General features: G+C 38.4%; 1 protein-coding gene and 1 long non-coding RNA gene across 3 annotated transcripts in view; one reads left to right on the top strand and one right to left on the bottom strand.

The window, feature by feature from the left end:
* Positions 1-5,167, top strand: part of HSPA4L (heat shock protein family A (Hsp70) member 4 like) — a 63,216-nt gene extending 58,049 nt beyond the window's left edge. The window contains exon 20 of the mRNA XM_061384214.1: positions 7-5,167. Within this exon, the coding sequence (XP_061240198.1) occupies positions 7-198 (192 nt within the window). The 3' untranslated portion in view covers positions 199-5,167. The remainder of the gene's footprint in view (positions 1-6) is intronic.
* Positions 1,200-25,671, bottom strand: LOC133228629 (uncharacterized). 2 transcript variants are annotated; one of them, XR_009730300.1, is made up of 3 exons: positions 25,557-25,671; positions 24,321-24,508; positions 1,200-1,480 (listed from the first exon to the last, which is right to left on the bottom strand). It is a non-coding gene; the product is annotated as an uncharacterized LOC133228629 (long non-coding RNA). The 2 variants fall into 2 exon arrangements; XR_009730299.1 differs by lacking the exon at positions 24,321-24,508 and having other exon boundaries at positions 25,557-25,664.
* Positions 25,672-25,712: the final 41 nt, after the last annotated feature.

Raw genomic sequence — 25,712 nt, 5'->3', positions numbered from 1 at the left:
CTTTAGGAACTCGATAATTTCTGTAACCCCATCATTTATAAGCCCAAACCGAAAGTAGAGGTTGCTGAAGACAAGGCAAAAGATAATAGTGAACACAACGGACCAATGGATGGACAGAGTGGGGCTGAAACTAAACCAGATTCAACAAAAGACAACTCACAGCATACTAAGTCTTCTGGAGAGATGGAAGTGGACTAAGTCTTAACTTTACCTTCACGTAATTCCAATAGTGCAAGTAACCACAGAGTCCATTCTTCTTTTACATCTGGTACACACAACAGATGTTTAGTTGCTCTTAACCACCTTCTGTCATTTGTTTTTTGGAGTAGTTTTGAAAAGTGTTTTATACTGAGTGCACTTACATTCATTTCCATTGCTGCTTATGTGAAGCTTTAGCTGAATATAGATTAACAAGTCAGTTTAAGCTTTCCTAATCTATTTTAGGTCAAACATGCAAGACTGATAAGTAGTTGGCAACAATCTACCTTACTTAAAGCTTCTACTTGGATAAACCTCAGCTCCTTTATTCAGGAAAGGATACTATATTGCACTATTGTTGCAGAAGCATAGATTTAATTGCATCATTATTTTTAAAAACATTGAAACTGATGTGGTTTAAAGCCACCAAGGCACTGACCTTTTTGTAGTTATTGTACTATTATAATTTAAACATTACAAATAGGTTCCTTGACAAACTAGTCCGTATCAGTGGTGTGCCATGAGAACTCCAAAACTTTATTATCACATAAATGAACTAAAACACACACTGAAGGGGAAAATGCACAATTTTATGTTAAGGTGACACCAGCAGTTTGCTTCTTTTCATTAGTCATGTGGATTGATGTTTCTCAGAGTAATTCAGTGTCTTTTGCACTTGAAACGTCTGATCTACTTGTCCTGAAGACCAGCTGCTGCTAAAGTAATGCTCGCCTAAAAACGATGAAGCATTTTTGATGAAAATACCTTCATGTTAAGGGGGAAATGCTGTTGACTTACTCAGACGTGCAACTGTGATGTTGATAGCCTTTGTTTTTAGTTTTAAATAGTTTTTGTTTTCTTAGTTCATTTTGTTAATGTTAACACAGGGTAGGGAGAAATGGCACAATGTGTATTGCATTATATACATTTATCAGTGATTTACTGTTAACATAAACACTATAAGCCGTAATACTTGAAAAGAAACACTTATACCACATAAGTCTTAGGAAATAATGCTTGTAATAAACTGTTACATATCAACAGGCAAATATAGAATGTTACATAGTGTAATATGATATGATGTGATTAAATTATAGTTCTTGCTGTTACATAACCTGTTCAGACCTTGGCTCCAGTTTTGGTGCTTCATATATTTATATGGGACGAGGGACTATGAAACTAAGATACTTTAAGTAGTCCAAGCTTCATCACCAGACTTGTTCACTGTTCAGTTCTGTCCAAAAGCTTGAAAATTTTCAGTATGGGAGGCAGACTGTTCAACCTACAAAGAAAAGAAACAGAGAATGCACGGGCACTTGCATTCTTAATGCCAATCATCTAGATTGACCTATGTTAAAATTTTGAGAAGCTCTGTTTTTCACAAAACTACATCTTTATATTAAAAATTAATATTGACTTTCCTTTAGTAAAAATTGAGAGTTCAGTATCTTTAGGGATAGTCACTACTCACAACTAGTTCTCTAAGAGAGATTTTGTTTCTACAATGTAGTATGCACTGAAAGGAGAGTACAGACCAGTGCATTTTGCAGGGATTTTTATTCATCCTTTCAGAGGAAGGAGATGTCCCTTTTTTGCATTAAAAAAATCATATAGACCCAATATATTTTTTGTCTTCAAACTAATGAAATAATCATATCCATTAGCAATGATGAAACATTTGTTAACCATGTATTGTTACTTTTCATTTCTATGTTGGTATATATAGGTTCACTTCAGTAACAGCATCAGAGTTATGAAAGGGAATAAGGTACATGTAAGGAGTTTTTTGCTTTCTCTTAAGAAAATCTCCACCCACTTTGTTAGGAGCTGTACCTCTAATTCCGAGTATGTAAAAACAACCCTTTCTGCATCTCAACTGTCTAGTACATCCTGACATTTTCAGTTCCTTACTAGCTTATATAGTTCTCTGTTTTAATCAGTATTATATTCCAGTTCCTGTAGTTATGTACCACTTTATTTATAAGTTAAATATATCCAAAAATAATGTGTATACTTTTCTTACCCATTTATTCAACTTAAATGATTTTCAAAAGCCCTTAACCTTATAATTAGTTGTTTTGAGTACATTAATAAAAGAGAAAATGTTCTACTTAATCTAGTTTTGGGTAGATGGTATGGGCTCAGTTTAATTTTAATCTGTATGAAGTATGCAATGCTAGACAAAAAATTAAAGATTTTTTAAAAAAAACATATAGCATACATGTTTCAGTGCCATTCTCCAAGAAAGAAAAAAAAAAAACAACATATAGCAAAATAGGATATTTTCCTGTAGTAATATGCAAATAAGAACTAAATATGTAGGAAATATCTAGGATAATTAATACACTTCAACTCTATGGAAAAATATAAGTTATGTGGTTTCAGAAATCAACTCCTAATAACCAATCATAGTGATTTTAAAAACAAAGATTGTTAAATAATATAATGAAAGTTTGCAGTGTTTTAATTCCTTAGCTATGTACAGAATACTTAAGTTTTAAAATAACTACAAACAGCACACCAAAGAATTAGGCTATTGGAGTAACAGATCATCTCAATTTTAAAAAGGTAAAAATTAAGAAATACAGATTTCTTAGACTTTGGGGGGGTCAGTTTTTGGTATATTTATGATTATATTTCCTAGCTAGAAGTCTTTAAAGTGAATTTGGGAAATCAATTATCAATATTATAAAGTAACTGTGAAAATATTTTATCCAAATTAGTACATCTTCAACTGTTTTGAAAAATTATGTTTAAGATCAACTAACCCAAAATAGATTTAACAACCATCCCTCCATTTGCATAAATTTGAACTGTAATACCAAGCCTATAAACATTACCCTTAGGATTTCGTTTTATTTTTAACAGCAGATACTGGGAGTCCACAACAATTGAAGCCTTGTTATTAATTTTACATATCATAGATTTACAAGTGATAGAAAAACCTAACTTCATCTTTCTCAACTTTTAGAGATTTACAAAAAAAAATTCAATTCTAAAAGAAATGTTATTTTGTGATTAGACTTCCAAGTTTTAAGTGTAATTTGTTTTGTGGTATTTGATTCTATAAAACTTAATGAGACGTATAATCTAATTGTATTGATTTATCAGTATTTAAAAATCTGATGACATTGATTAAAGTCAGCCACTGATGACTTTTCCAATGACACAGGTGTAGGGAATGCTTATAAAGTTTGATTCTAATATTTTATTATCCTCTTAACTATAGTATGTTTTACAACTATCATTTATCAAACTAAATATTTAATCTTAGTTTCAGAAGATCCAGACTTTTTGATCAAAAAACAAAAAAAGCTTTAAAATTACCTTTTGTTTTGTCAATCTTTAGTATAATCTTAAAATAATCTCCAGGAAGCACATAATCTTTTCTTTTGATAAAAAAAGAAGATTTAATGCAGATCAAAACCAACCAAGTCTTTAACCAAAACAAACAAAAGCTTTATCTTATTTTCACATCTCTTAATATAAAGTAAACTAAAATTAACATTCTTCCATATACTCGTGTTTCCGAAAACAAATAACTCTGGGTTTATAGCATAACCAGATGTCTAAGGTTTTTTTCCCCTTGCTAAATTCAAGGGTAACTGTTTCATACCATAACAGGGCACCTGAAATGTCTGGAATATTAATAACTGCTTAGAAGGGGAAAAAAAACCCACTAAATATCTATGCCAGTGGTCAGTGATCAGCAGGTGATAATGGCTCTTTCACCTTCCAGATCTCTAGGATCTGGTCACCATCCAGACCTCTAGCATATTGTTAGAGTAAGCATTAAAAGGGAAAAGCACATATTAAAAATACATTATTAAATAACTTGGAGCTTTCAAGTCAAAGAAAGAAAACTAATAATTGAATCATGAACATTTGATTTAGTCTGTCATGCAGGTCAAAATGCATATCGACAAAAACATTAATGGCATGATCTTTGGGATCTCTGATTTACTATCATGTCCTAGGTCACATGATGAGTATTAGGGAAGTGTATTGATTACTCATCCTATAAAGAGATTCATGAACTTCAAAATGTTTTACATACTTTAGTTGTCTTATATACATTATATACTATAAGACAACTAAAGTAAGTAGATATTACCTTAGTCCTTCCTGTTGTTTTATTTATCCTCTCATTTAATTACATAATCATTTTATTTCCATTATATTTTGCTTTATTTTGGATTATTCAAGTCTTTTATTTCATGTATTTTAAAAAAGTTTTCCTATCACTTTGCTTGATAACTGATTTTATTAGCTGTCTTTTTACTTTAAAACCAAATCTTACTGTTAAAATTTTTTTGACTCTGAAATTCATACTTAAAAAGCCATGTTGTAAGTTTCCATATGTAATACCTCTAAAATTTGATATTGGCTTAATAGGTTTTTCATATTCTGACCTGGAATACTTTTAAGTAGTTCTGGACCAAAAGAAGTCAATTTTGTGAGTACTGTGTATTATAAGTAACCAGCATCCTTCATTTTTAATCCAAGTATCAATGTAACAAAAGGGTCAGAAATTGAAAATAGTTGTTAAAAGATAAAATACCTTCAATTTTTTGCTGCTTTCTGATTACATACATGTGTTGTGCATCTTCCTTGGGTTTTTTTAGAATTTCTTAATTTTTTGCCTCCATGAACTTGAGTTTTAACATGCTCTTGAAATCATATGGACCCACACAGAATGTAGATGTAAAAATGTAATTAGAAATGGAGATCTAAGTAAAGGAAGCTTTAAAGCGTTGTTTCTTTCCCCTGAAATACTTTTATGGCTTAGTGTCTTGAAAGGAGACTCACAGTAAAAGTAAAAAAAAAAAAAATTGTATTTGGCTGGATGAAGCCACTGTTGTTTAATACAGAAGCAATTTTTTAATGAAGCTACTGAATTGTTTAGTACTAATATGGTATCCACGTTATTTTTCTTTTCTCCAACCATTATTAAAATAATTTATATACATAGTGACTCCGACTCCAGTCATTAGTATAAAATACCTTCTGGTAGTTCAGTTCCTACTATCCGACAATTGTTTTTTTAAAGAAAACTACTACATTTGATTTCTCAGTTTCCCCGTTTGTTGTTGGCACAGTGACCAGTGCAATGCCGAACATCAACAAACTGGGTTTTGCATATACCAGACCTTTAGCTTCAGTGAGCAAACACGAGAATGGTTTATGATGATAAGTTGGTAACATTCTTATATGTAACCCCTGCTGCTGCTGCTAAGTCACACCAATCGTGTCCGACTCTGTGCGACCCCAGAGATGGCAGCCCACCAGGCTCCCCTGTCCCTGGGATTCTCCAGGCAAGAACACTGGAGTGGGTTGCCATTTCCTTCTCCAATGCAGCAAAGTGAAAAGTGAAAGTGAAGTCGCTCAGTCCTGTCCGACCCTCAGCGACCCCATAGACTGCAGCCTTCCAGGCTCCTCCGTCCACGGGATTTTCCAGGCAAGAGTACTGGAGTGGGGTGCCATCGCCTTCTCCGATGTAACTCCTATATAGGTGGTATACAATTTTTGTTTACAAAGCATAGCCAATAAAATGTTTACATATGCAGAATCAGAGTATATAAAACGTTTTCTATGTATGTAAAATGGCATCATCATATTAGTGAACAAATAACTGACAAAATGCATTTATCAGTTGCTATTTGTTCACTAACAATAAGTGCATCGGAGAAGGCAATGGCACCCCACTCCAGTACTCTTGCCTGGAAAATCCCATGGATGGAGGAGCCTGGTAGGCTCCAGTCCATGGGGTCGCTGAGGGTCAGACATGACTGAGCGACTTCACTTTTCACTTTCATGCATTGGAGGAGGAAATGGCAACCCACTCCAGTGTTCTTGCCTGGAGAATCCCAGGGACGGGGAGCCTGGTGGGCTGCCGTCTCTGGGGTCGCACGGAGTCGGACACGACTGCAGCGATTTAGCAGCAGCAGCAGTAAGTGCACACTGTCAAGACATAGTGTAAACTTACTTGTGAATTTTGCACAGCAGAGGCTTAATGCTCACGTTATCTTCAGTGACTTGATGGTGGTTTGGGGACAGGTTTTCAGAGCCATTTATATACATTTGCTTGGCAATGAGGGTTGAGTAAATAGGCAAACTTTTTAAACCTTCCAATGATGTTTATTCTGAAAACTACAATAGTAGTTTTCGAATACTGGAAGTGTTGTCACAGAATAACTTTGTATTGGAAAAGAAAATCTAGAAATAAATGAACTAGAAAACTTTTATAAAGATTTTCAGTACACAGAGAGGAGCTCCCTGCTCGAGTTTCTCTTAACCTTTTTTTGAGAATTGCTATTCCAGATGAACATGTATCAAATGGCATGCTGGGGTTTCCGGGTCTACATTACAGCATTTGATGCTTAATCTTCTAGTGCTTGAACCAACTTGTGTACAAAGGATAATAAATCCTTAATCCACAGAAAATATGTATACCTCCACAAACTTTAAACTTTCCAATATAAGTACAAATAAATACTTTCAAAGTTTAGAAGGCTGAACAACTGGCAGTTTATAGCTGTTCATCTTATCCTGATTTTCAGGAGAACTGGAGAGGATATTGCTTTTTTAACCCATAGTCCCTAGTGATGAACAAAGAGTTGATAACCTTCCAGAGGTGAAGAAGGAATGTCTGTTGACTGTAATTCCTAATATTTTATCCTCAATCCCTCACTCCTAAAGAAATAAAGATAGATTCAAGTTGGTTCATGCATCCTGCAAATGCCAAAAGGCAATTCGAAGCCAGTTGTATCAAGCAGCATTTGATCTCCTGTTTAATCTCCCTGAAAAGGATTTGTGTACTGGTTTTAGACATAAAAAGATTCAGGTTAAATTAAGAGTAAATAAAAGGGGCTTCCCTGGTGGCTAAGTTGTGAAGACTCTGCTTGCCAATGCAGGAGACACAGGTTAGATCCCTGGTCCAGGAAGATCCCACATGCTGCAGAGCAACTAAGCCTGTGCACAACTATGCAGCCTGTGCTCCAGGACCCAGGAGCTGCACCCACTGCGCCTGCGTGCCCCCAGAGCCCGTGCTCCGCAGCGAGAAAAGTCACTGCAGCGAGAAGCTTGTACACCGCAACCAGAGGGTAGCCCCCACCCAGAGAAAAACCCATGCAGCAACGAAGACCCAGCATGGCCAAAAATAAAGAGAAAATAAGAGGGTAAATAAAAGAATTTGTAGTAAACAAAACTAACCCTGTCGTAAGCAAAGAGAACAAATAGAAATTACATATCAGTAACTGTGGGAATGCAAGTACCATAAACTTAAAGAACTACATGTAGTATTTACAAGGATGTTTCTTAAACATAATGATGGAATGTGCTTAGTCACTCAGTCGTGTCCGACTCTTTGCCACCCCATGGATCCTTCTGTCCATGGAATTTTCCAGGCAAGAATACTGGAGAGGGTAGCCATTCCATTCTCCAGGGGATTTTCCTGACCCAGGGATCAAACCCAGATCTTCTGTATTGCAGGCAGATTCTTTACCATCTGAGCCACCGGGGAAACCCCAATACTACCTTATGACCCAGCAATCCCACAATTGGGCATATACTTTGAGAAAACCATAATTCAGAAGAGACATGTTCCCCAGTGTTAATTATTACAGCACTGTTTACAGGTGTAATAGCACACACATTTAGGTTGATGGAATCAACCTAAATGTCCATTGACAGATGAATGGATAAAGATGTGGTACATATATGCAGTGGAATATTATCCAGCCACAAAAAAGGAACAAAATCGTGCCATTAGCAGAGACATGGCTGGACCTTACAGAGTGAAGTTAAGTCGGAGAAAAACACTGTATATTATCGCAAGAAACACAGTACTGATGAACTTATCTGCAGGGCAGGAATAGACACAGAACAGACTTGGCAAACACAGACGGGAAGGAGAGGGTGGGACGGATTTAGAGCTGCTCTGACGTATATACACTATGATAGGTGAAATAGCTAGCTAGTGGGAAGCTGCTGTAGACAGCACAGGACGCTCAGCTCAGTGCCCTGTGAATGACCTAGTGGGGTGGGATGGACAGTGAGGTGGGAAGGAGGCTCAAGGAGGGGAAATGTGTAAACATAAACTAACACAAACAGAATTGCTGTAAAGCAATTATATTTCCATTTTTTTAAAAATATAAAAGAAACCTAAAAAATCCCAAACACCCACAATGTGGTACTACTTCATCATACTTCTCAGAAGAGCTGTCATCAGGTTCTGCTGTGTGTCTCAGGGAACTCAAAACAGGGGCTCTGTATCAACACAGAGGGGAGTGTTGGGGAGGGAGATGGGAAGGAGGTTCAAGAGGGAGGGAATATGTGTATACCTATGGCTGATTCATGTTGAGGTTTGATAGAAAAAATTCTTAAAGCAATTATCCAATTAAATTATTTTTTAAAAGTGTTGGTGAGGATGTAGAGAAAAATGACTCTTGTGCATTGTTAGGAATACAAATTGATGCAACTACCATGGAAAACAGTATGGAGTTTCCTTTAAAAAGTTAGAAAATGCACTACCAATTCCGTTTCAGGGTTTTTATCCAAATAAAACAAAAACACTAAATCAAAAATATACATGCACCCCTCTCAGTGTTAAACCTGAAGCTCCAATTCTCTGGCCACCTAATGCGAAGAGCCGACTCACTGGAAAAGACCCTGATGCTGGGAGAGGTTGAAGGCAGGAGGAGAAGGGGATGACAGAGGATGAGATGGTTGGATGGCATCACGGACTCAATGGACATGAGTTTGAGCAAACTCCGGGAGATGGTGAAGGACAGGGAAGTCTGGTGTGCTGCAGTCCATGGGGTCGCAGAAAGAGCTGGACACTAATGAGCAACTGAACAACAACATCGTTCACTGCAGTACGGTTTAAAAATAGTCAAGATATGGAAACCTAAATGTCCACTGATGGATAATTAAAGAAGATGTATTTTGCATATATAATATGATCCAGCCATAAAAAAAGAAAAAAAAAATCTTACACAAATTTGTAACATGTGGACTCAGAGGGCATTATGCTAAGTAAAGCAAGTCAGTAAGAGAAAGAAAACCACCACATTCTATGTAGAATCTATTTATATATATATATATATATATATATTTAGTTTAAGTAAAAATTTTTAAAAGAAAAAAGAATAGGTATGGAGGGGACAGTGGGTCCCTCCAGGGAAGGGAACTCTGGAAAGTGCCTGAAAGGAAGGAGTCCTGCACTTTGGACCATGGAAGGTAGCTCAGTGCCCCCATTCCTGGGGTCATCAGTTTTGTGTTGCAAACAGCTAGCTAAGCCCCAAGAATATCCAAAAGCCTCACTCAGAATCCTCTAGGGAAAAACAAGTGGGTGAGGGTAACCAAAAAATAAAGGCCTTAGGCTTCCAGTAGCCAATGTCACAAGTTCTTATATGAAAATACCAGGCTTTTGGTATGTCCATAGTATGTAAAATTGTAAGTTTAATTCATATGTGGCTATCTTGAGTAATAATTTTGATAAACTGGGAGTTAAAAATATAAGTTGCAGTACATATAATCCCATTTCTTTAACAGGAAATGTATATAACACACACACCATATTTGTACACAAGTAGGAAGGTAGGGAAGGGACACTTTCAAAGTTACCACTGATTACCTATGAGGGGATAACAAGTATTTTCAAAATATTACATTCAAATTCAAGTGAGATTTGGGAAAGCAACCTGGTGCTGGAGAAGTCTGAAAACCCTGCAGACAAGGAAGGTGTACTTCTTTCTATATCTTGAGTTAAAAAGGGAGTCTGTCTTTAAGTGGCTAGGCAAGGTCCCCAGGTTAGGAATCTTCCTATAAAAGGAGACATCAACCAGTCAACCACACCAAGTCATGTATTTTTAAGCTGAAAAAGTGGTTGACATTCGGTGGTTTCCCAAATGTGATCTGTGAAGAATTAAGGAGTCAGGGATGGCTTTTGGGGAAGGACAGTTACGAACCTGACGGTAACTTCCAGGTACTCACTACCACTGCTTTGCTTTGGGGGATTTTCATTAAACTTTTAGTATTCAGCAGCAGCAAAAACAAAAGAAGTTGAAAATTTCTAATACCACTGAAATAGACTTTGGAGTTAAAAACTTTACTTAATCTCCCTTAGTCTTAGTTTCTTCATCTGTGTAAAGCAGATAAACCCCTACCTGCTAGGACTGTTGTGATGAAAAGATGAAATAATGCAGTTAAGCACTTAGCACGTAATAGTGTTAGTTGCTCAGTTATAACCTACTCTTTGCAACCCCAAGGACTGTAGCCCACCAGGCTCCTCTATTCATGGGATTTCCCAGGCAAGAATGGGAAATAGATTGCCATTTCCTTTTCCAGGGTGTTTTCCCGACCCAGGAATCTAACCCAGATCTCCTACATTACAGGCAGATTCTTTACTGGCTGAGCCAGCGAGGAAGCCCTGGCACTTAATGATCGCTTGAAAGGAAAAAGTGTCACATAACTTAGAGCAAATAATGAGCTTGGAAGGCTTTACACTATACCACTGTCTTCAACTTTCCCTGTCACCTTCAGGTAATGTCACCAAAATGAGTACCTATTCACCCTGGGGCCTACCCTTCTGTTTGAAAAAGTCATCTCATTTTGCAAGGTCAAGAACCTAAATTTTTACTAGCCTGGAAGAGAAAGAAGCGTGATAGACACCTTTATAACTTATGTTTAGTAAGCATCACACTGAAGACCACTACTGCATCCTAGACGAGGAAAGGAACGTGAGGCCTTTACTAACTAGGCTGATCCAGGTGCTCTCTCGATCAAAATGGGATAATACACAGAAAGGCAGTCTGACACAGTGGTTCAGAATCTAAACCCTAAAGCTAGACTCCCTGGATTCAATCTTGCCTTGGCCACTTACTAATTATGTGACCTGGATAAAGTTACTTGACCTCTCTATGCCTTACTACAGGAAGGGAGTACAGCCCCACCCATCACCAGAAAGTTGGATTAAGGATTTACTGAGCATGGCCTTGCCCACCAGAGCAAGACTCAATTTTCCCCACAGCCACCCTCTCCCATCAGGAAGCTTCCACAAGCCTCTTAACCTCATCCATCAGAGGGCAGAGAGAATGAAAACCACAATCACAGAAAACTAACCAAAATGATCATATGTATCATGGACTTGTGAAACTCAATGAAACTATGAGCCATGCCATGTAGGGCCACCCAAGACAGAGGGGTCATGGTGGAGAGTTCTGACAAAATGTGGTCCACTGGAGAAGGCACCAGCAAACCACTTCAGTTTTCTTGCCTTGAGAACGTCATCAACAGTAAGAAAAGGCAAAAAGATATGAGACTGAAAGATGAACCCCCAGGTTGGTAGGTGTTCAACATCCTACTGGAGAAGAGCAGAGAAAGAGTTTCAGAAAGAATGAACAGGCTGAGCCGAACTGGAAACGATACCCAGTTGTGCATATGTCTGGTGGTGAAAGTGAAGTCCGATGCTGAAAGAACAATACTGCACAGGAGCCTGGAACGTTAGGTCGATGAATCACAGTCAATTGGAAGTGGTCAAAAAGGAGATGGCAAGAGAGAACATTAACATTCCTTTCGGAATGGGCAAATTTAATTTAGACGACCATCATATATGTTACTGTGGGCGAGAATCTGTTAGAAGAAATGGAGTAGCCCTCATAGTCAACAAAAGAGTTCGAAATGCAGTACATGGGTGCAGTCTCAAAAACAACACAATCATCTGTTTGTTTCCAAGGCAAACCATTCAGTATCACAGTAATCCAAGTCTATGCCCCAACCACTGATGCCAAAGAAGATGAAGTTGAACAGTTCTATGAAAATCTACAAGACCTCCTAGAACTAACACCAAAAAAAATGCCCTTTTCATCACAGGGGACTGGAATGCAAGAAGTCAAGACATACTGGAGTAACAGGCAAGTCTGGCCTTGGAGTACAAAATGAAGCAGGGCAAAGACTAACAAGAGAACACACTGGTCATAGCAAACACCCAATTTCAACAACACAAGAGACAACTATACACATGAAAATCACCAGATGGTCAATAATAAAATCAGACTGATTATATTCCTTGTACCCCAAGATGGAGAAGCTCAATACAGTCAGCAAAAACAAGACCAGGAGCTGACTGTGGCTCAGATCATCAGCTCTGTATTGCAAAATTCAGGAACAAATTGAAAAAAGTAGGGAAAACCACTAGGCCATTCAGGTATGACCTAAATCAAATCCCTTATGATTATACAGTGCAAGTGACAAATAGATTCAAGGAACTACATCTGATAGACTGCTTGAAGAACGATGGACAGAAGTTTGTAACATTCTACAGGAGGCGGCGACCAAAGCCATCCCCAAGAAAAAGAAATGCAAAAAGGCAAAATGGCTGTCTGAGGAGGCCTTACAAACACCTGAGGAAAGAAGAAAGGCTAAAGGCAGGAGAAAAGGAAAGATATACCCATTTGAATGCAGAGTTCCCAAGAATAGCAAGGAGAGATAAGAAAGCCTTCTCAAGTGAACAGTGCAAAGAAACAGAGGAAAACAACAGAATGGGAAAGACTAGAGAGCACTTCAAGAAGATTAGAGATACCAAAGGAACATCTGAGGCAAAGATGGGCTCAATAAAGGACAGAGATGGCATGGACCTAACAGAAACAGAAGAGATGATTAAGAAGAGGGGGCAAGAACACACAGAAGAACTATACAAAAAAAGATCTTAATGACCAGGATAACCACACGGTGTGATCACTCACCTACAGACATCTGGAGTATGAAGTTAAGTGGACCTTACAAAGCATTACTATGAACCAAGTTAGCGGAGGTGATGGAATGATAACTGAGCTATTTCAAATCCTAAAAGATGATGCTGTTAAAGTGCTGCACTCAATATGCCAGAAAATTTGGGGAAATGAGCGGCAGCCACTGGACTGGAAAAGGTCAGTCCCAGAGAAGGGCAATGACGAAATATGTGCAAGCTACCGCACAACTGTCCTAACTTGACGTGCTAGCAAGGTAATGCTCAAGATCTTTCACGCTAGGCTTCAACAACACAATAACTGAGAAATTCCAGGGTTACAAGCTGGATTTTACAAAGGCAAAGGAAGCAGAGATCAAAATACCAACATCCATTGGATCACAAGAAAAAGCAAGGGAATTCCAGAAAAAAACATCTGCTTCATTGACTACGCTAATGCATTTGACTGTGGGGATCACAACAAACTGTGGAAAATTCTTAAAGAAATGGGAATATCAGGCCACCTTACCTGCCTCCTGAGAAATCTGTATGAGGGTTAAGAAGCAACAGAACCAGACATGGAACGATGGACTGGTGCAAAATTGAGAAAGGAGTATGTCAAGGCTGTATATTGTCACCCTGCTTATTTAATTTATATGCAGAGTACATCATGTGAAATGTCGGGCTGGATAAAGCACAAGCTGGAATCAAGATTGCCGAGAGAAATATCAATAACCTCAGATATGCAGAAGATACCACGCTTATGGCAGAAAGCAAAGAGGAACTAAAAGGCCTCTTGATGAGGGTAAAAGAGGAGAGTGAAAAAGTTGGCTTAAAACTCAACATTCAAAAAACAAATATCATGGCATCCGGTCCCATCACTTCATGGCAAATAGCTGGGGAAACAACGGAAACAGTGACAGACTTTATTTTTGGGCCCCAAAATCATTGCAGACAGTGACTGCAGCCATGAAATTAAGACACTTGCTCCTCAAGAGAAAAGCTATGACAAACCTAGACAGTGCAGTAAAAAGCAGAGACATTACTTTGCTGACAAAGGTCCCTCTAGTCAAAGCTATAGTTTTTCCAGTAGTCATGTATGGATGTGAGAGTTGGACTATAAGGAAGGCTGAAAGCTGAAGAACTGATGCTTTCGAACTGTGGCATTGGAGAAGACTTCTATGAGTCCCTTGGACTGCAAGGAGATCAAACCAGTTAATCCTAAAGAAATCAACCCTGAATATTCATTGGAAGGACTGATGCTGAAGCTCCAGTAACTCTGGCCACCTGATGCAAAGAAATGACTCTTTGGAAAAGACCCTGATGCTGGGAAAGATTGAAGGCAGAGGGGAAGGGATGACAGAGGATGAGATGTTTGGAGGCATCACCAACTTAATGGACATGAATTTGAGCAAACTCCAAGAGATGGTGAAGGACAGGAAAGCCTCGCTGCAGTCCATGGGATCGCAAAGGGTCAGACACTTCTGAGCGACTGAACAAAGCACTTAGAATATAATAGGAGCTAGATAAGGGTGCTATGTACGAGTTAGCACATATGCTACATACTCCACACACCTAAGCATATATGTAACTAATGAATGACAGCATTTTTTCCCAGTGAAACTGTCTGAGCTCTCTGTATCCTTGTCAACAAAGACACTCCTTCTAGTTGTTAACTGATTAACTCACCAAATGAAAAGTTTTCTTATATCATAAAGTCAACTGGAATATTTTAATATAAGCAGTAGAATAAGTTAGTTTACTCATGTTAGTTTTCTACAGCAAACACTGCACAAGAATCAAACGGATCCCGAGCAGAGGCGAGTAACGTCACGTAAGGGAGATGTGGCACTCAGGCCTCGTGGCCTGTGGTGTGCGCGTGTGCGTGCAAGTGAAGTCACTTCAGTTGTATCTGACTCTTTGTGACCCCAGGGACCGGAGCCCACCAGGCTTCTCTGTCCATGAGATTTTCCAGGCAAGAATACTGGAGGGGGTTGCCATTTCTTCCTCCAGGGGGTCTTCCTGACCCAGGGATCAAACCCATGTCTCCTACATTGGTGGCAGATTCTTTACCACTGGAGCCACCAGGGAAGCGCCTTGTGGCCTGTTGTGTGGACACAAATGATTCCAGCTGCCAAGACTGCCTATTCACATCCTTAAACAAGCAGCCACGAAAACTCATTTTGCCAGTCCTCATTCATCATTTGCTATAAAATAAGAGTAGCTACTAAGTCACAGACCACAAATAAAAAGGTTAGTTTCCTAAAATACATCACAGTCCTGATTGAAAAACCATGCACCCTTCATACCCATCATGAACAGACATACATATGTGAGCCACTTGAGGACATTTATTTCAACTGTGAGCATTTATCCTGAGAATCCAACCCTTGTGAGCTTATAGAGAGAGAGAGAAAGAGAGGGAATATTTAGGATGAACATAAATATTTCAAAAACACGTGCATATATTCACTGCCACTTACCACATCACTTGGTTAGACACCCCAAATTGTACGTAATTATTTTATGTTGTTAGGTTAATCATGTTCTCATTATGGCTTGCAATTATAATTATCTTTTATTTTTTTGGCTATTGACTGTGAAAACCGATAAAACATCTTTTACTATTGGAATTATGTAACTATTACTCACTTAATACCACTGTTACATGATAGGTCCACAGAAAAATAATATAATTCTACATCACCAAAACTGTATTTAATAGAAGAATCTGTAATCACTTTTTAAACTCCAGATTCTTATCAGAATAATCTTGGAATTTTTTTGAAAAATACAAATGCCCAGGTATTGCTTTTTTTCCTCCAAAGCTTCAGATATATTTGTAATGAGAAGCAGTGTTTAAAAACAACTGGACTATAAGATACTTTATCTAGTTTGTTTCACTATTTCTATTTCATATTCAGTGCTCCCATTCATTTATGTTTTCCAATTTCTATTTTTTTGATGTTTTCTAGAGTCTTTATCAAACATAACAGAAAAGCTTTTGTATACATATGTATAAATAGTATATATAATATATATATGTATTTTTTAGAAAACTTATGAACTTTTGCCTAAAAAATTTATGACATTTTGATTCCACTTGTTTGACTTAGTATGAATAGAATGCTTGATTTCTAATTAAAAAGAAAACGGATATGCAGCAAGCAACAAAGGTCTACCATATAGCACAGGGAGTTATAGTCAATATCTTGTAATAATCTATAATGGAAAATAATTTCAAAAATAATATATATGTATAATTGAATCACCTTGTGTACACCTTAAACTTTGTAAGTCAACTATACTTCAATAATACATGTTAAGATTTAAAAGAAAAGAATCCATCTGCCAATGAGAAGGCCATGCACCGCAACGAGAGAGCAGCCCCACTCACCGCAACCAGAGAACGCACATGTGCAGCAGTGAAGATCCAGCACAGCTAAAACAAACAATGCAAGAAGAAAACGCAAAAAGAAAACAGTGTGCGTTTCGCACCAGCATCAGCATATCAACAGTGTTCTTCTATGGGCTAGAAGTCAGTGAGTCCCGCACAGGGACATTTCCCCTTTTGGAACCACTGCTGTAGTTGAACCAGCCCTTGTGGCTCTTAGGATTGCAAGATGCCTTCAGCAGTAAACATCATGAAACTCTGAGAAAAACAAAACCAGCAAGGTTTATTATTCACAGGTCCTGAAGGATACATAGTACACCTGGACACACAGAGGTCACTGGTAGAGAACCTTCTCTATTATTTTTGTAACTTTTCTGTAAATTTGAAATTATTCAAAATAAGTTTGGAAAAAAAATGCCTTGCAAAAAATGTTAAAAGAAGTTATTTAGAAGATCTGGTGCCTGGTGAGAAACTGCTCCCTGGTTCAGAGCCCGCTGTCCTGTCACTCCGTCTACACACGGTGGAAGGGCACGGAGCACTCTAGGTTCTCTTACAAGGGAACCAGTCCCATTCGGAAGGTCTCCCCCTTCACTGCATAATCCTCACACCTCCAAATACCATAAGGCTTCAACATATGAACTTGGAGGGACACAAACATTCAGTCTACAGCAAAATGATGTAGTGGTACTTGAAAGTGTACTTAGATTAGTGTCAATGCATACTGCAAACTCTGGGAAAACCACTAAAAAATGATTTTTAAAAAAAAGTATAATGATATGCTAAAAAAGGAGAGAAAATGGAATCAAATAAAATGGCTAATTAAAAGGCAGAAAAAGAGTGGAAGAAAAATGGATGAACACAGAACAAAGACAACAAACAGAAAGCAGTAACAAATACGGTAAATATTAATCCAAATATATCAATAATTACTTTGCAGCCCATGCATCAATCAAAGGGAAGTGGCTGTCAGAATGAAAACTCAACTATCTAAACTTACTACAAGAAACCCCACTTAAAATATGAAGACTCAGATCAAAAGTAAGTGGATTGAGAAAAATATAACATGCTAACACTAGTCAAAAGAAAGCAGCAGAGGTTATATTAATCTCCAACAAAGCAGACTCTAAGGGAAGTTATAGGATAAAGGGGAAAATAACACATTACATAAGATAAAGGGGTGAATACTCTGAGAAAAAGTAACAATTTATAACGTGTATAAAATATAACAAGAGAGCACAAACTGTGTGAGACACAAACTGATATAATAACAGCAAGGAGAAATAGATTAATCCACTATCACAGTTGGAGACATCAAACACCATTCTCTTAGAAATGAACACAGACAGCAGGAAGAAATCGGTTAAGCAGAGAGCCGAACTTAACTGTAATAAAAAAGAAAAAACTATTTCTGCAAACAAAAGTCCAGGACCAGATGGCTTCACTGGGGAATTCTACCAAACATACAAAGAGGAACTTATACCAGTCTTTCTCAAACTCTTCCAAAAGAAAGAAAAGGAGGGAAGACTCCCAAAGTCATTCTACGAAACCACCATCACCCTAATACCAACACCAGACAAAGTGAAGTGTTACTGACTGTTTGTGACCCCATGGACTGCAGCCCACCAGGATCTCTGTTCAAGGGATTTCCCAGGCAAGAATACTGGAGTGGGTAGCCATGTCCTTCTCCAGGGGATCTACCCAAACCAGGGATCAAAATCGAGTCCTCCACATTGCAGGCAGATACTTTATCGTATGAGCCATCAGGGAAGTCAACACCAGACAAAGGCACTACCACAAACGAAAATTACAGGCCAGTATCTTTGATGAATATAGATGCAAAAATTCACAACACAATATTAGCAAACTGAATCCAACAACACATACACATAAAAAAGATTACACACCATGACCAAGTAAGATTCATCCCAGAGTCACAAAGTGGTTCAATACATTGTAAATCCATCGGTGCGATACACCACATCAAAAGAAGAGACAAAAACCACAGTCATCTCAACAGATGCAGAAAAAGCATTTAACAAAATTCAACATCCAGTCATGATAAAAAATTCCTACCAGAGTGGGTACAGTGGGAACATATCTCAACATAATAAAAACCATTTATGACAAACCTACAGCCAGCATAACACTCAATGGTGAAAAACTGAAATCCTTCCTGCTAAATTCTGGAGCAAGACAAGGATACCCACTCCCATCAGTTCTATTTAACATAGTCCTTGCCACAGCAATTAAAAAAAGAAAAAGAAATGAAAGGTATCCAAACTGGAAGTGAAGAGGTAAGATTATCATTATACGTAAATGGTTGATACTAAATTACAGAAAACCCTAAAGACTACACAAAAACTATTAGAACCCATAAATGAATTTAGCAAGGTAGCAGGATACAAGATTAAAATACAGAAATCAGTTGCATTGCTTTACACAAACAATGAAATAACATAAAGGAAAAGCAAAAAAAAAGCCCTTTTAAAATGGCATCAAAAAAATACTTTGAAATAAACCTGATCAAGGAGGTAAAAGACCCATATGCTGAGAACAATATAAAACACTGAGGAAGGAAACTGAAGATGATTTAAGGAAATGGAAAGACACCCCATGCTTGTGATTTGGAAGAATTAATAATGTTACAACCGTTGGGCTACCCAAAGCAATCTACAGATTTAAAGTGATCCTATCAAAATACCCATTATATTTTTCACAGAACTAGAATAAATAATCCTCAAGTTTATATATGGAACCATAAAGGACCCAGAACTGACAAATCAATCTTGAGGAAAAAGAACAAAGCAAGAGGCATAACCATCCCAGACTTCAGACAATACTACAATGAGCTACTGTCATCAAACAGAAGGGTATCAGCACAAAAAAGACCATGAATCCGTGGAACAAAATAGAGAGTCCATAAATAAACACTACAGTCAATTAATCTACAACAAAGTAGGCAAGAATATACAATGGAGAGAAAACAGTCTCTTTAGCAAGTGGTGCTGGGAAAGCTGGGCAACCTCATATAAATCAAGGAAATCAGAACACTCCCTCACATCATATGCAAAATAAACTCAAAATGGTTTCAAGACTTCAAATATAAGACACAACACCATAAAAATCCTATAGGAGGACATAGCAAAACATTCTCTGATATAAATCATACCAATGTTTTCTAGATCAGTCTACCAAAGCAATAGAAATAAAAGCAAAACTAAACAAATGGGATCTAATCAAACTTATAAGCTCTTGCACAGCAAAGGAAACCATAAACAAAACAAACTACAAAATGGGAGAAAAATATTTGAAAATGATGCAATAAGGGCTTACTATCCAAAATATGTAAACAGCTCATTCAACTCAATAACAAAACAATTCAATAAAAATAGGCAGAAGACCTACACAGACATTTCTCCAAAGAAGACATACAGATGGCCAAAAGGCACATGATAAAAACGTTCAACATCACTAATTATAAGAAATGCAAACCAAAACAACACTGAGGTTCCACTTAAGGTCAGTCAGAATGACCATCAGTAAAAAGTCTACAAATAACAAATGCTGGCGAGGTTGTGGAGAAAAGAGAGCCTTCCTACACTGCTGATGGGAGTGTAAATTGGTGCAGCCACTATGGAGGTTCCTCAAAAAGCCAAAAGTAGAGTTGCTATATGACTAGCAAACCACTTGGGGGCACGTATTTGGACAAAACTCTAATTTGAACAGATACATGCACCCCAGTATTCATAGCAGCGCTTATTTACAATAGGCAAGACAAGAGAACAACCTAAATATCCATCAACAGATGAATGGATAAAAAAGATATGGTATACACATGCGATGGAAAATTACTCAGCCATAAAAAAAGAATGAAATAATACCATTTGCAACAACATAGATGAACCTAGAGATTATCATACCAAGTGAAATAAGTCAGAAAAAGAAAGACAAATACCATATGATATTGCTTATATATGGAATCTAAAATATGACACAAATGTACTTACCTACGAAACACAAACTCACAGACATGAGAACAGACTTTTGTTTGTGAAGAGGGACAGTGAGGGCGGAAATGATGGATTGGGCCTTTAGGACTAGCAGATGCAAACTACTATATATAGAATGGATAAACAACTAGGTCCTATGGTATAGCACAGGAAACTGTATTAAATATCCCATAATAAACCACAATGGAAAAGAAAAAACAAAATAAACATATAGATAGATATACACACACATTCATAAAATTCATCTAAGCTTCTCTCTTAGGAAACTAGGGGGGGGGAAAGAGCAAATTAAATCAAAAGTAAGCAGAAGAAAAGAAACAATAATAGAGAAATCAATGAAATTTAAAAACAGGAAATCAATAGAGAAAAATCAACAAAACCAAAACCTAGTTCTTTGAAAAGATCAATAAAATTCCTAAGACTGTACTCAGGCTAACTAAGAAAAAAAGGTTACAAGTTACCAATACCAGAAATGATAGAGAGGTAGGTTATCACTATAGATCTCATGGACATGAACAGGATAATAAAAAAATACTTTGAACAATTCTATGCCCACAAATTTGATAACCTAGATGAAATGGACCAATTCCTTTTCAGGACCAATTCCTGAGATTTACTGCAGGTATACAAAGCTGGTTCAATACTCAAAAATTAATGTAATCCACCACATCAGCAGGCTAAAAGAGAAAAATTACATGACGATATCAACAGATGCAGAGAAAGTTTTTGACAAAATCTAATATCCACTGATGATGAAAACTCTCACTAGCAGTACAGGAAATCTTCCATTAACTCAATAAAGACCATCTATTAAAAAAAACCGACAGCTAACATCATACTTAATGGTGAGAAACTAGAAGCCTTTCTGTTGGTATCAGAAACAAGGCAAGTATGTCTCCTCTCATCATGACTTTTCAACATCATGCTGGAAGTACTAACAATACTATAAAACAAGACAATGAAATAAAAGGTGTACAAGTTTGGAAAGAAGACATAAAACTGTCTTTGTTTGCAAATGATACTATCACCTATTTAGGAAACCAAGCAAATCAACAACAAAGCTTCCTGAGACCAGTAAGTGATTATAGCAAGGTTGCAGGATGCATGGTTAATATACAACGTCAACTGCTTTCCTATATGCCAGCAATGAACAAGTGCAATTTGAAATGAAAAATACGTGATTTACAGCAGCAACCCCCAAAATGAAATACTTAGGTATAAATCTAACAAATATGTACAAGATTCATATGACGAATACAACAAATCTCTCATGAAAGAAACCAAAGAAGAACTAGATAAATGGAGAGATATTCCATGATGACAGATAGGAAGACTCAATATTGTCAAGATGCCAGTTTTTTTCTAACTTTGATCTACAGATTCAATGCAATCCCAATCAAAATCCCAGCAAGTTATTTTATGGCTATCAATAAGCTGATTCTAAACTGTATACCAGAGAGACAAAAGATCCAGAATAGCCAATGGAATACTGAAGGTGAACAAAGTTGGAAGAGTGGTACTGCTCGACAGGTAAGGGTTACTAATCTACAGCAATCTAGAAACTGTGTGGTATTCATGAACAGACAAGTAGATCAATGACAAAAAAGAGAGAGCCCAGAAACAGACCCAAAGAAATACAGCCAATAATCACTGACAAAGGATAACAAAGGCAACAGGATGAAGCAAAAGACAGTCATCTCAACAAATGGTGATAAAACAACTGGGGTGGGGAGTGTGTGTCCCCCTGCGCGCTCAGTCATGTCTCTGTGATGTCCACTGCAAAGACTAACTCAAAATGGATTATAAACCTAAGAGTAAAGCTATAAAACTCCTAGAAGATAACACAGGAAAAAAGATTATCTTGGGAATGACAATGACTTTTTAAATACGACACCACGCCACAATCCATGAAAAAAATAATCGATAAGCTGGACTTCTTTAAGAAATGAAAAACTTTTGCTCTTCAAAAAACATCATCAGGTTTCCCTAGTGGCTCAGTGGTAAAGAATCTGCCTAGCAATGCAGGAGACATGGGTTTGATTCCTGGTCCAGGAAGATCCCACATGACACGGCGCATGTGCCACAATTATTGAGCCTTTTCTCCATAGAGCCCAGCAGCCACAACTATGGAGCCCATGTGCCGCACCCACTGAAGCCTGCGCGCCCTAGAGCCCTTTTTCAGCCACAAGAGAAGGCACCGAAGCAAGAAACCTGAGCACTGAAACTAGAGTAGCCCCACTCACAGCAACCAGGGATAAACCCGCACAGCAACGAAGACCCAGCACAGCCAAATTAAGTAAATAAAATTATTTTTTTTTAAAGAAAGACAGCATCAAGAACGATAAGATAAGCCACAGACTGGGAAGACGCTGCAAACCCAACATTGCTAAACAACTGTTATCCAAAATACAAAGAACTCTTGGGACTTCCCTGGTAACACAGTGGATGAGAATCTGCCCGTTGTTACAGGGGACGTGGGTTCAATCCCTGGTCCAGGAAGATCCCACATGCTGTGGGGCGACTAAGCCCACACACAACTATCGAGCCCAAACTCCAGAGCCCGAGAGCTGCAGCTACTGAAGCCCATGAGCTGAGAGTCTGCGCTCCGCAACAAGAGAAGCCACTGCAAGGAAAACCTTGAGGACCGCCACCAAGAGTAGCTCCCACTTGGCACAACCAGAGAAAGCATGCACACAGCAACGAAGACCCAGGGCAGCCAGGTAAATTAATTAAGGAATGTTTAAAAATACAAAGAACTCTTAAAACTCAACAACAAGAAAACAAACAACTCAATTAAAAAAAATAAGTCCGAGTTCAACTGATACCTCACCAAAGAGATACATACAGACAGCAAATAACCATATGAAAAGATGCCCTACAATATACAGCATCAGGGAAATGCAAATGAAAACAAGATACAACTACACAGCTATTACAACGTCCACAATCCAGAACAATGATAATAGGTCAAATGCTAGTGAGGATCTGGAACAACAGGAACCTTCCTAATTCATTGTTGCTGGGAATGAAAAATGGTACAACCACATTGGAAGACAGTCTGGAAGTTTCTTAGAAAATTAAAACATACTCTTACCATATGCTCCAGAAATTGCTTTCCTTGGTATTTACTGAAAGGAGTTGAAAATGTGTAGCTAGAAAATTCTGCAAGAGGACATTTATAGCAGTTTCACACATAACTGCCAAAACTGGGAAGCAACTAAAATGTCCTTCAACAGGTAACTGGATAAATAAACTGTAATATACCCAGACAATGTAACATTATTATTGTTTAGTCACTAAGTCACGTGCGACTCTTTTTGTGACCCACGGACTGTAGCCCACCAGGCTCCTCTGCCCATGGGATTTTCATGGTAGAATACTGGAGTGGGTTGCCATTTCCTTCTCCATGGAATCTTTCAGACCCAGGAATTGAACCACGTCTCCTGTATTACAGGGGGATTCTTTTCCGCTGAGCCATGCGGGAAGCCCCAATGGAACATTATTTAGCACTGAAACAAGTGAGCTAACACATGATGAAAAGGTATGGAGGAAACTTAAATGCATATTTCCTAAGTTAAAAGCTAGTCTTTTAATGGCTACATTCCATATGATTCCAACTATTCAACATTTTGGAAAATTCAAAACTATGGAGAGAGTAAAAAGATTTGTGGGGCTTCCCAGGCACTGCTGCTGCTGCTGCTGCCAAGTCACTTCAGTCGTGTCCGACTCTGTGGGACCCCATAGATGGCAGCCCGCCAGGCTCCCCGTCCCTGGGATTCTCCAGGCGAGAACACTGGAGTGGGTTGCCATTTCCTTCTCCAATGCAGGAAAGTGAGAAGTGAAAGTGAAGTTGCTCAGTTGTGTCCGACTCTTAGCGACCCCATGGACTGTAGCCTACCAGGCTCCTCTGCCCATGGGATTTTCCAAGCAAGAGCACTGGAATGGGTTGCCATTGCCTTCTCCTCCCAGGCGCTAGAGGTAAAGAACTCACCTGCCAATGCAGGAGACGTTAAGAGACATGGATTCGATCCCTGGGTTGGGAAGACCCTCTGGAGGAGGGGACGGTAACCCACTCCAGTATTATTGCCTGGAGAATGCCATGGTCAGAGGAGCTTGGCCAGCTGCAGTCCAGTGGAACCCAAACAGTCTGACATGACTGAAGGGACTTAGCAGGTAGCACTGGGGGTGGGAGAGAGGTGAACAGGAGGAGTACAGAGAATTTTTAGGGCAGTGAAAATACTATAATGATGGATATATGTCATTACACATTTTTTCAAACCCATAGAATGTATACACCACCAAAAGAGAATTCTAAGGTGAAGGGTGGATTTTGCATGATTATGCATGCACGCTAAGTCACTTTCAGTCATGTCAGAGTCTTTGCCACACCATGGGCTGTAGCCCACCAGGCTCCTCTGTCCAAGGGATTCTCCAAGCAAGAATATTGGAGTGGGTTTCCATTTCCTTCTTGGGGCTTCCTTGGTGGCTCAGACCGTAAAGCAGCTTTTTGCTAGTCAGGAGAAACAGTCTTCACCATGAGGATTCTAGTGTTTTTCTAGATATGAGGAGGTATAAGAATTGGGCTCATAAAATCGGCTCCTGAAAATATCTATTTGAAGACCTGTTCTGCCAGCTTTTTACAGAGCACAGAGTGCCTCACTTCCACCCTCCACCCTAACTCCTTTCACGAGTGTTGAAAATCAGCGGCTGCAGCAGCACATGACTTAAAATACTTGTAGAGGTAGCAGGAGACTAGCAGAAACATTATGCAAAAAATATGTGCTTGACTGCACTGTACTCCCCTTCACCAAAATCACATATATATACTAAGCTTCCCCTCCTGACTCTGTAGCAATTTTCTCAGAGCTATCTGAAATGCTGTCTCCCCGCCTATTAACCTCATTTTGCCTCAAGTAAAACTTTACTCGTAACTCATACCTTTTGCATTTAAGTCAACATACATTATCACACGTGTGTAAGATCTCTCAAACACGAGTTATTACACAAATAGCATTGTAATTAACAGAAATTTACCAAAACAACCGCGTCCGCTCATTTCAGTTATGAAACACCGGAGTAAGCACTGAGCTATAAAGGACTGCTTAAGTTAATGAGTTTTAAGAGTCGGAAAAGACTGAACAACAAGCTGTTCCGTCAACTTTAAGTATTTGGAATTTAAAAATTGTTTTAAATTCTTTACGGAATTGGAAGCAGGACCTTTTCCCACCCTGAAGTAAGTAAATGTCCATATTCCAAGTTACCCTTTTTATCCTTCTGGAGCTGGTCTCCCAAAAGCCGAACTGCCAACACTTCCGGCCAAGACTGCAGGACTCCGAAACACTTCCGGTCCTCGTGCAGGGGCGGGCGGGATAAGGCGCCTACC

The sequence above is a fragment of the Bos javanicus genome, chromosome 17 (genome assembly GCF_032452875.1).
Source record: "Bos javanicus breed banteng chromosome 17, ARS-OSU_banteng_1.0, whole genome shotgun sequence".
NCBI lineage: Eukaryota > Metazoa > Chordata > Mammalia > Artiodactyla > Bovidae > Bos > Bos javanicus.
The sequence above is the reverse complement of the archived record's forward strand: the minus strand, read 5'-3'. Positions and strand labels throughout refer to the sequence as shown.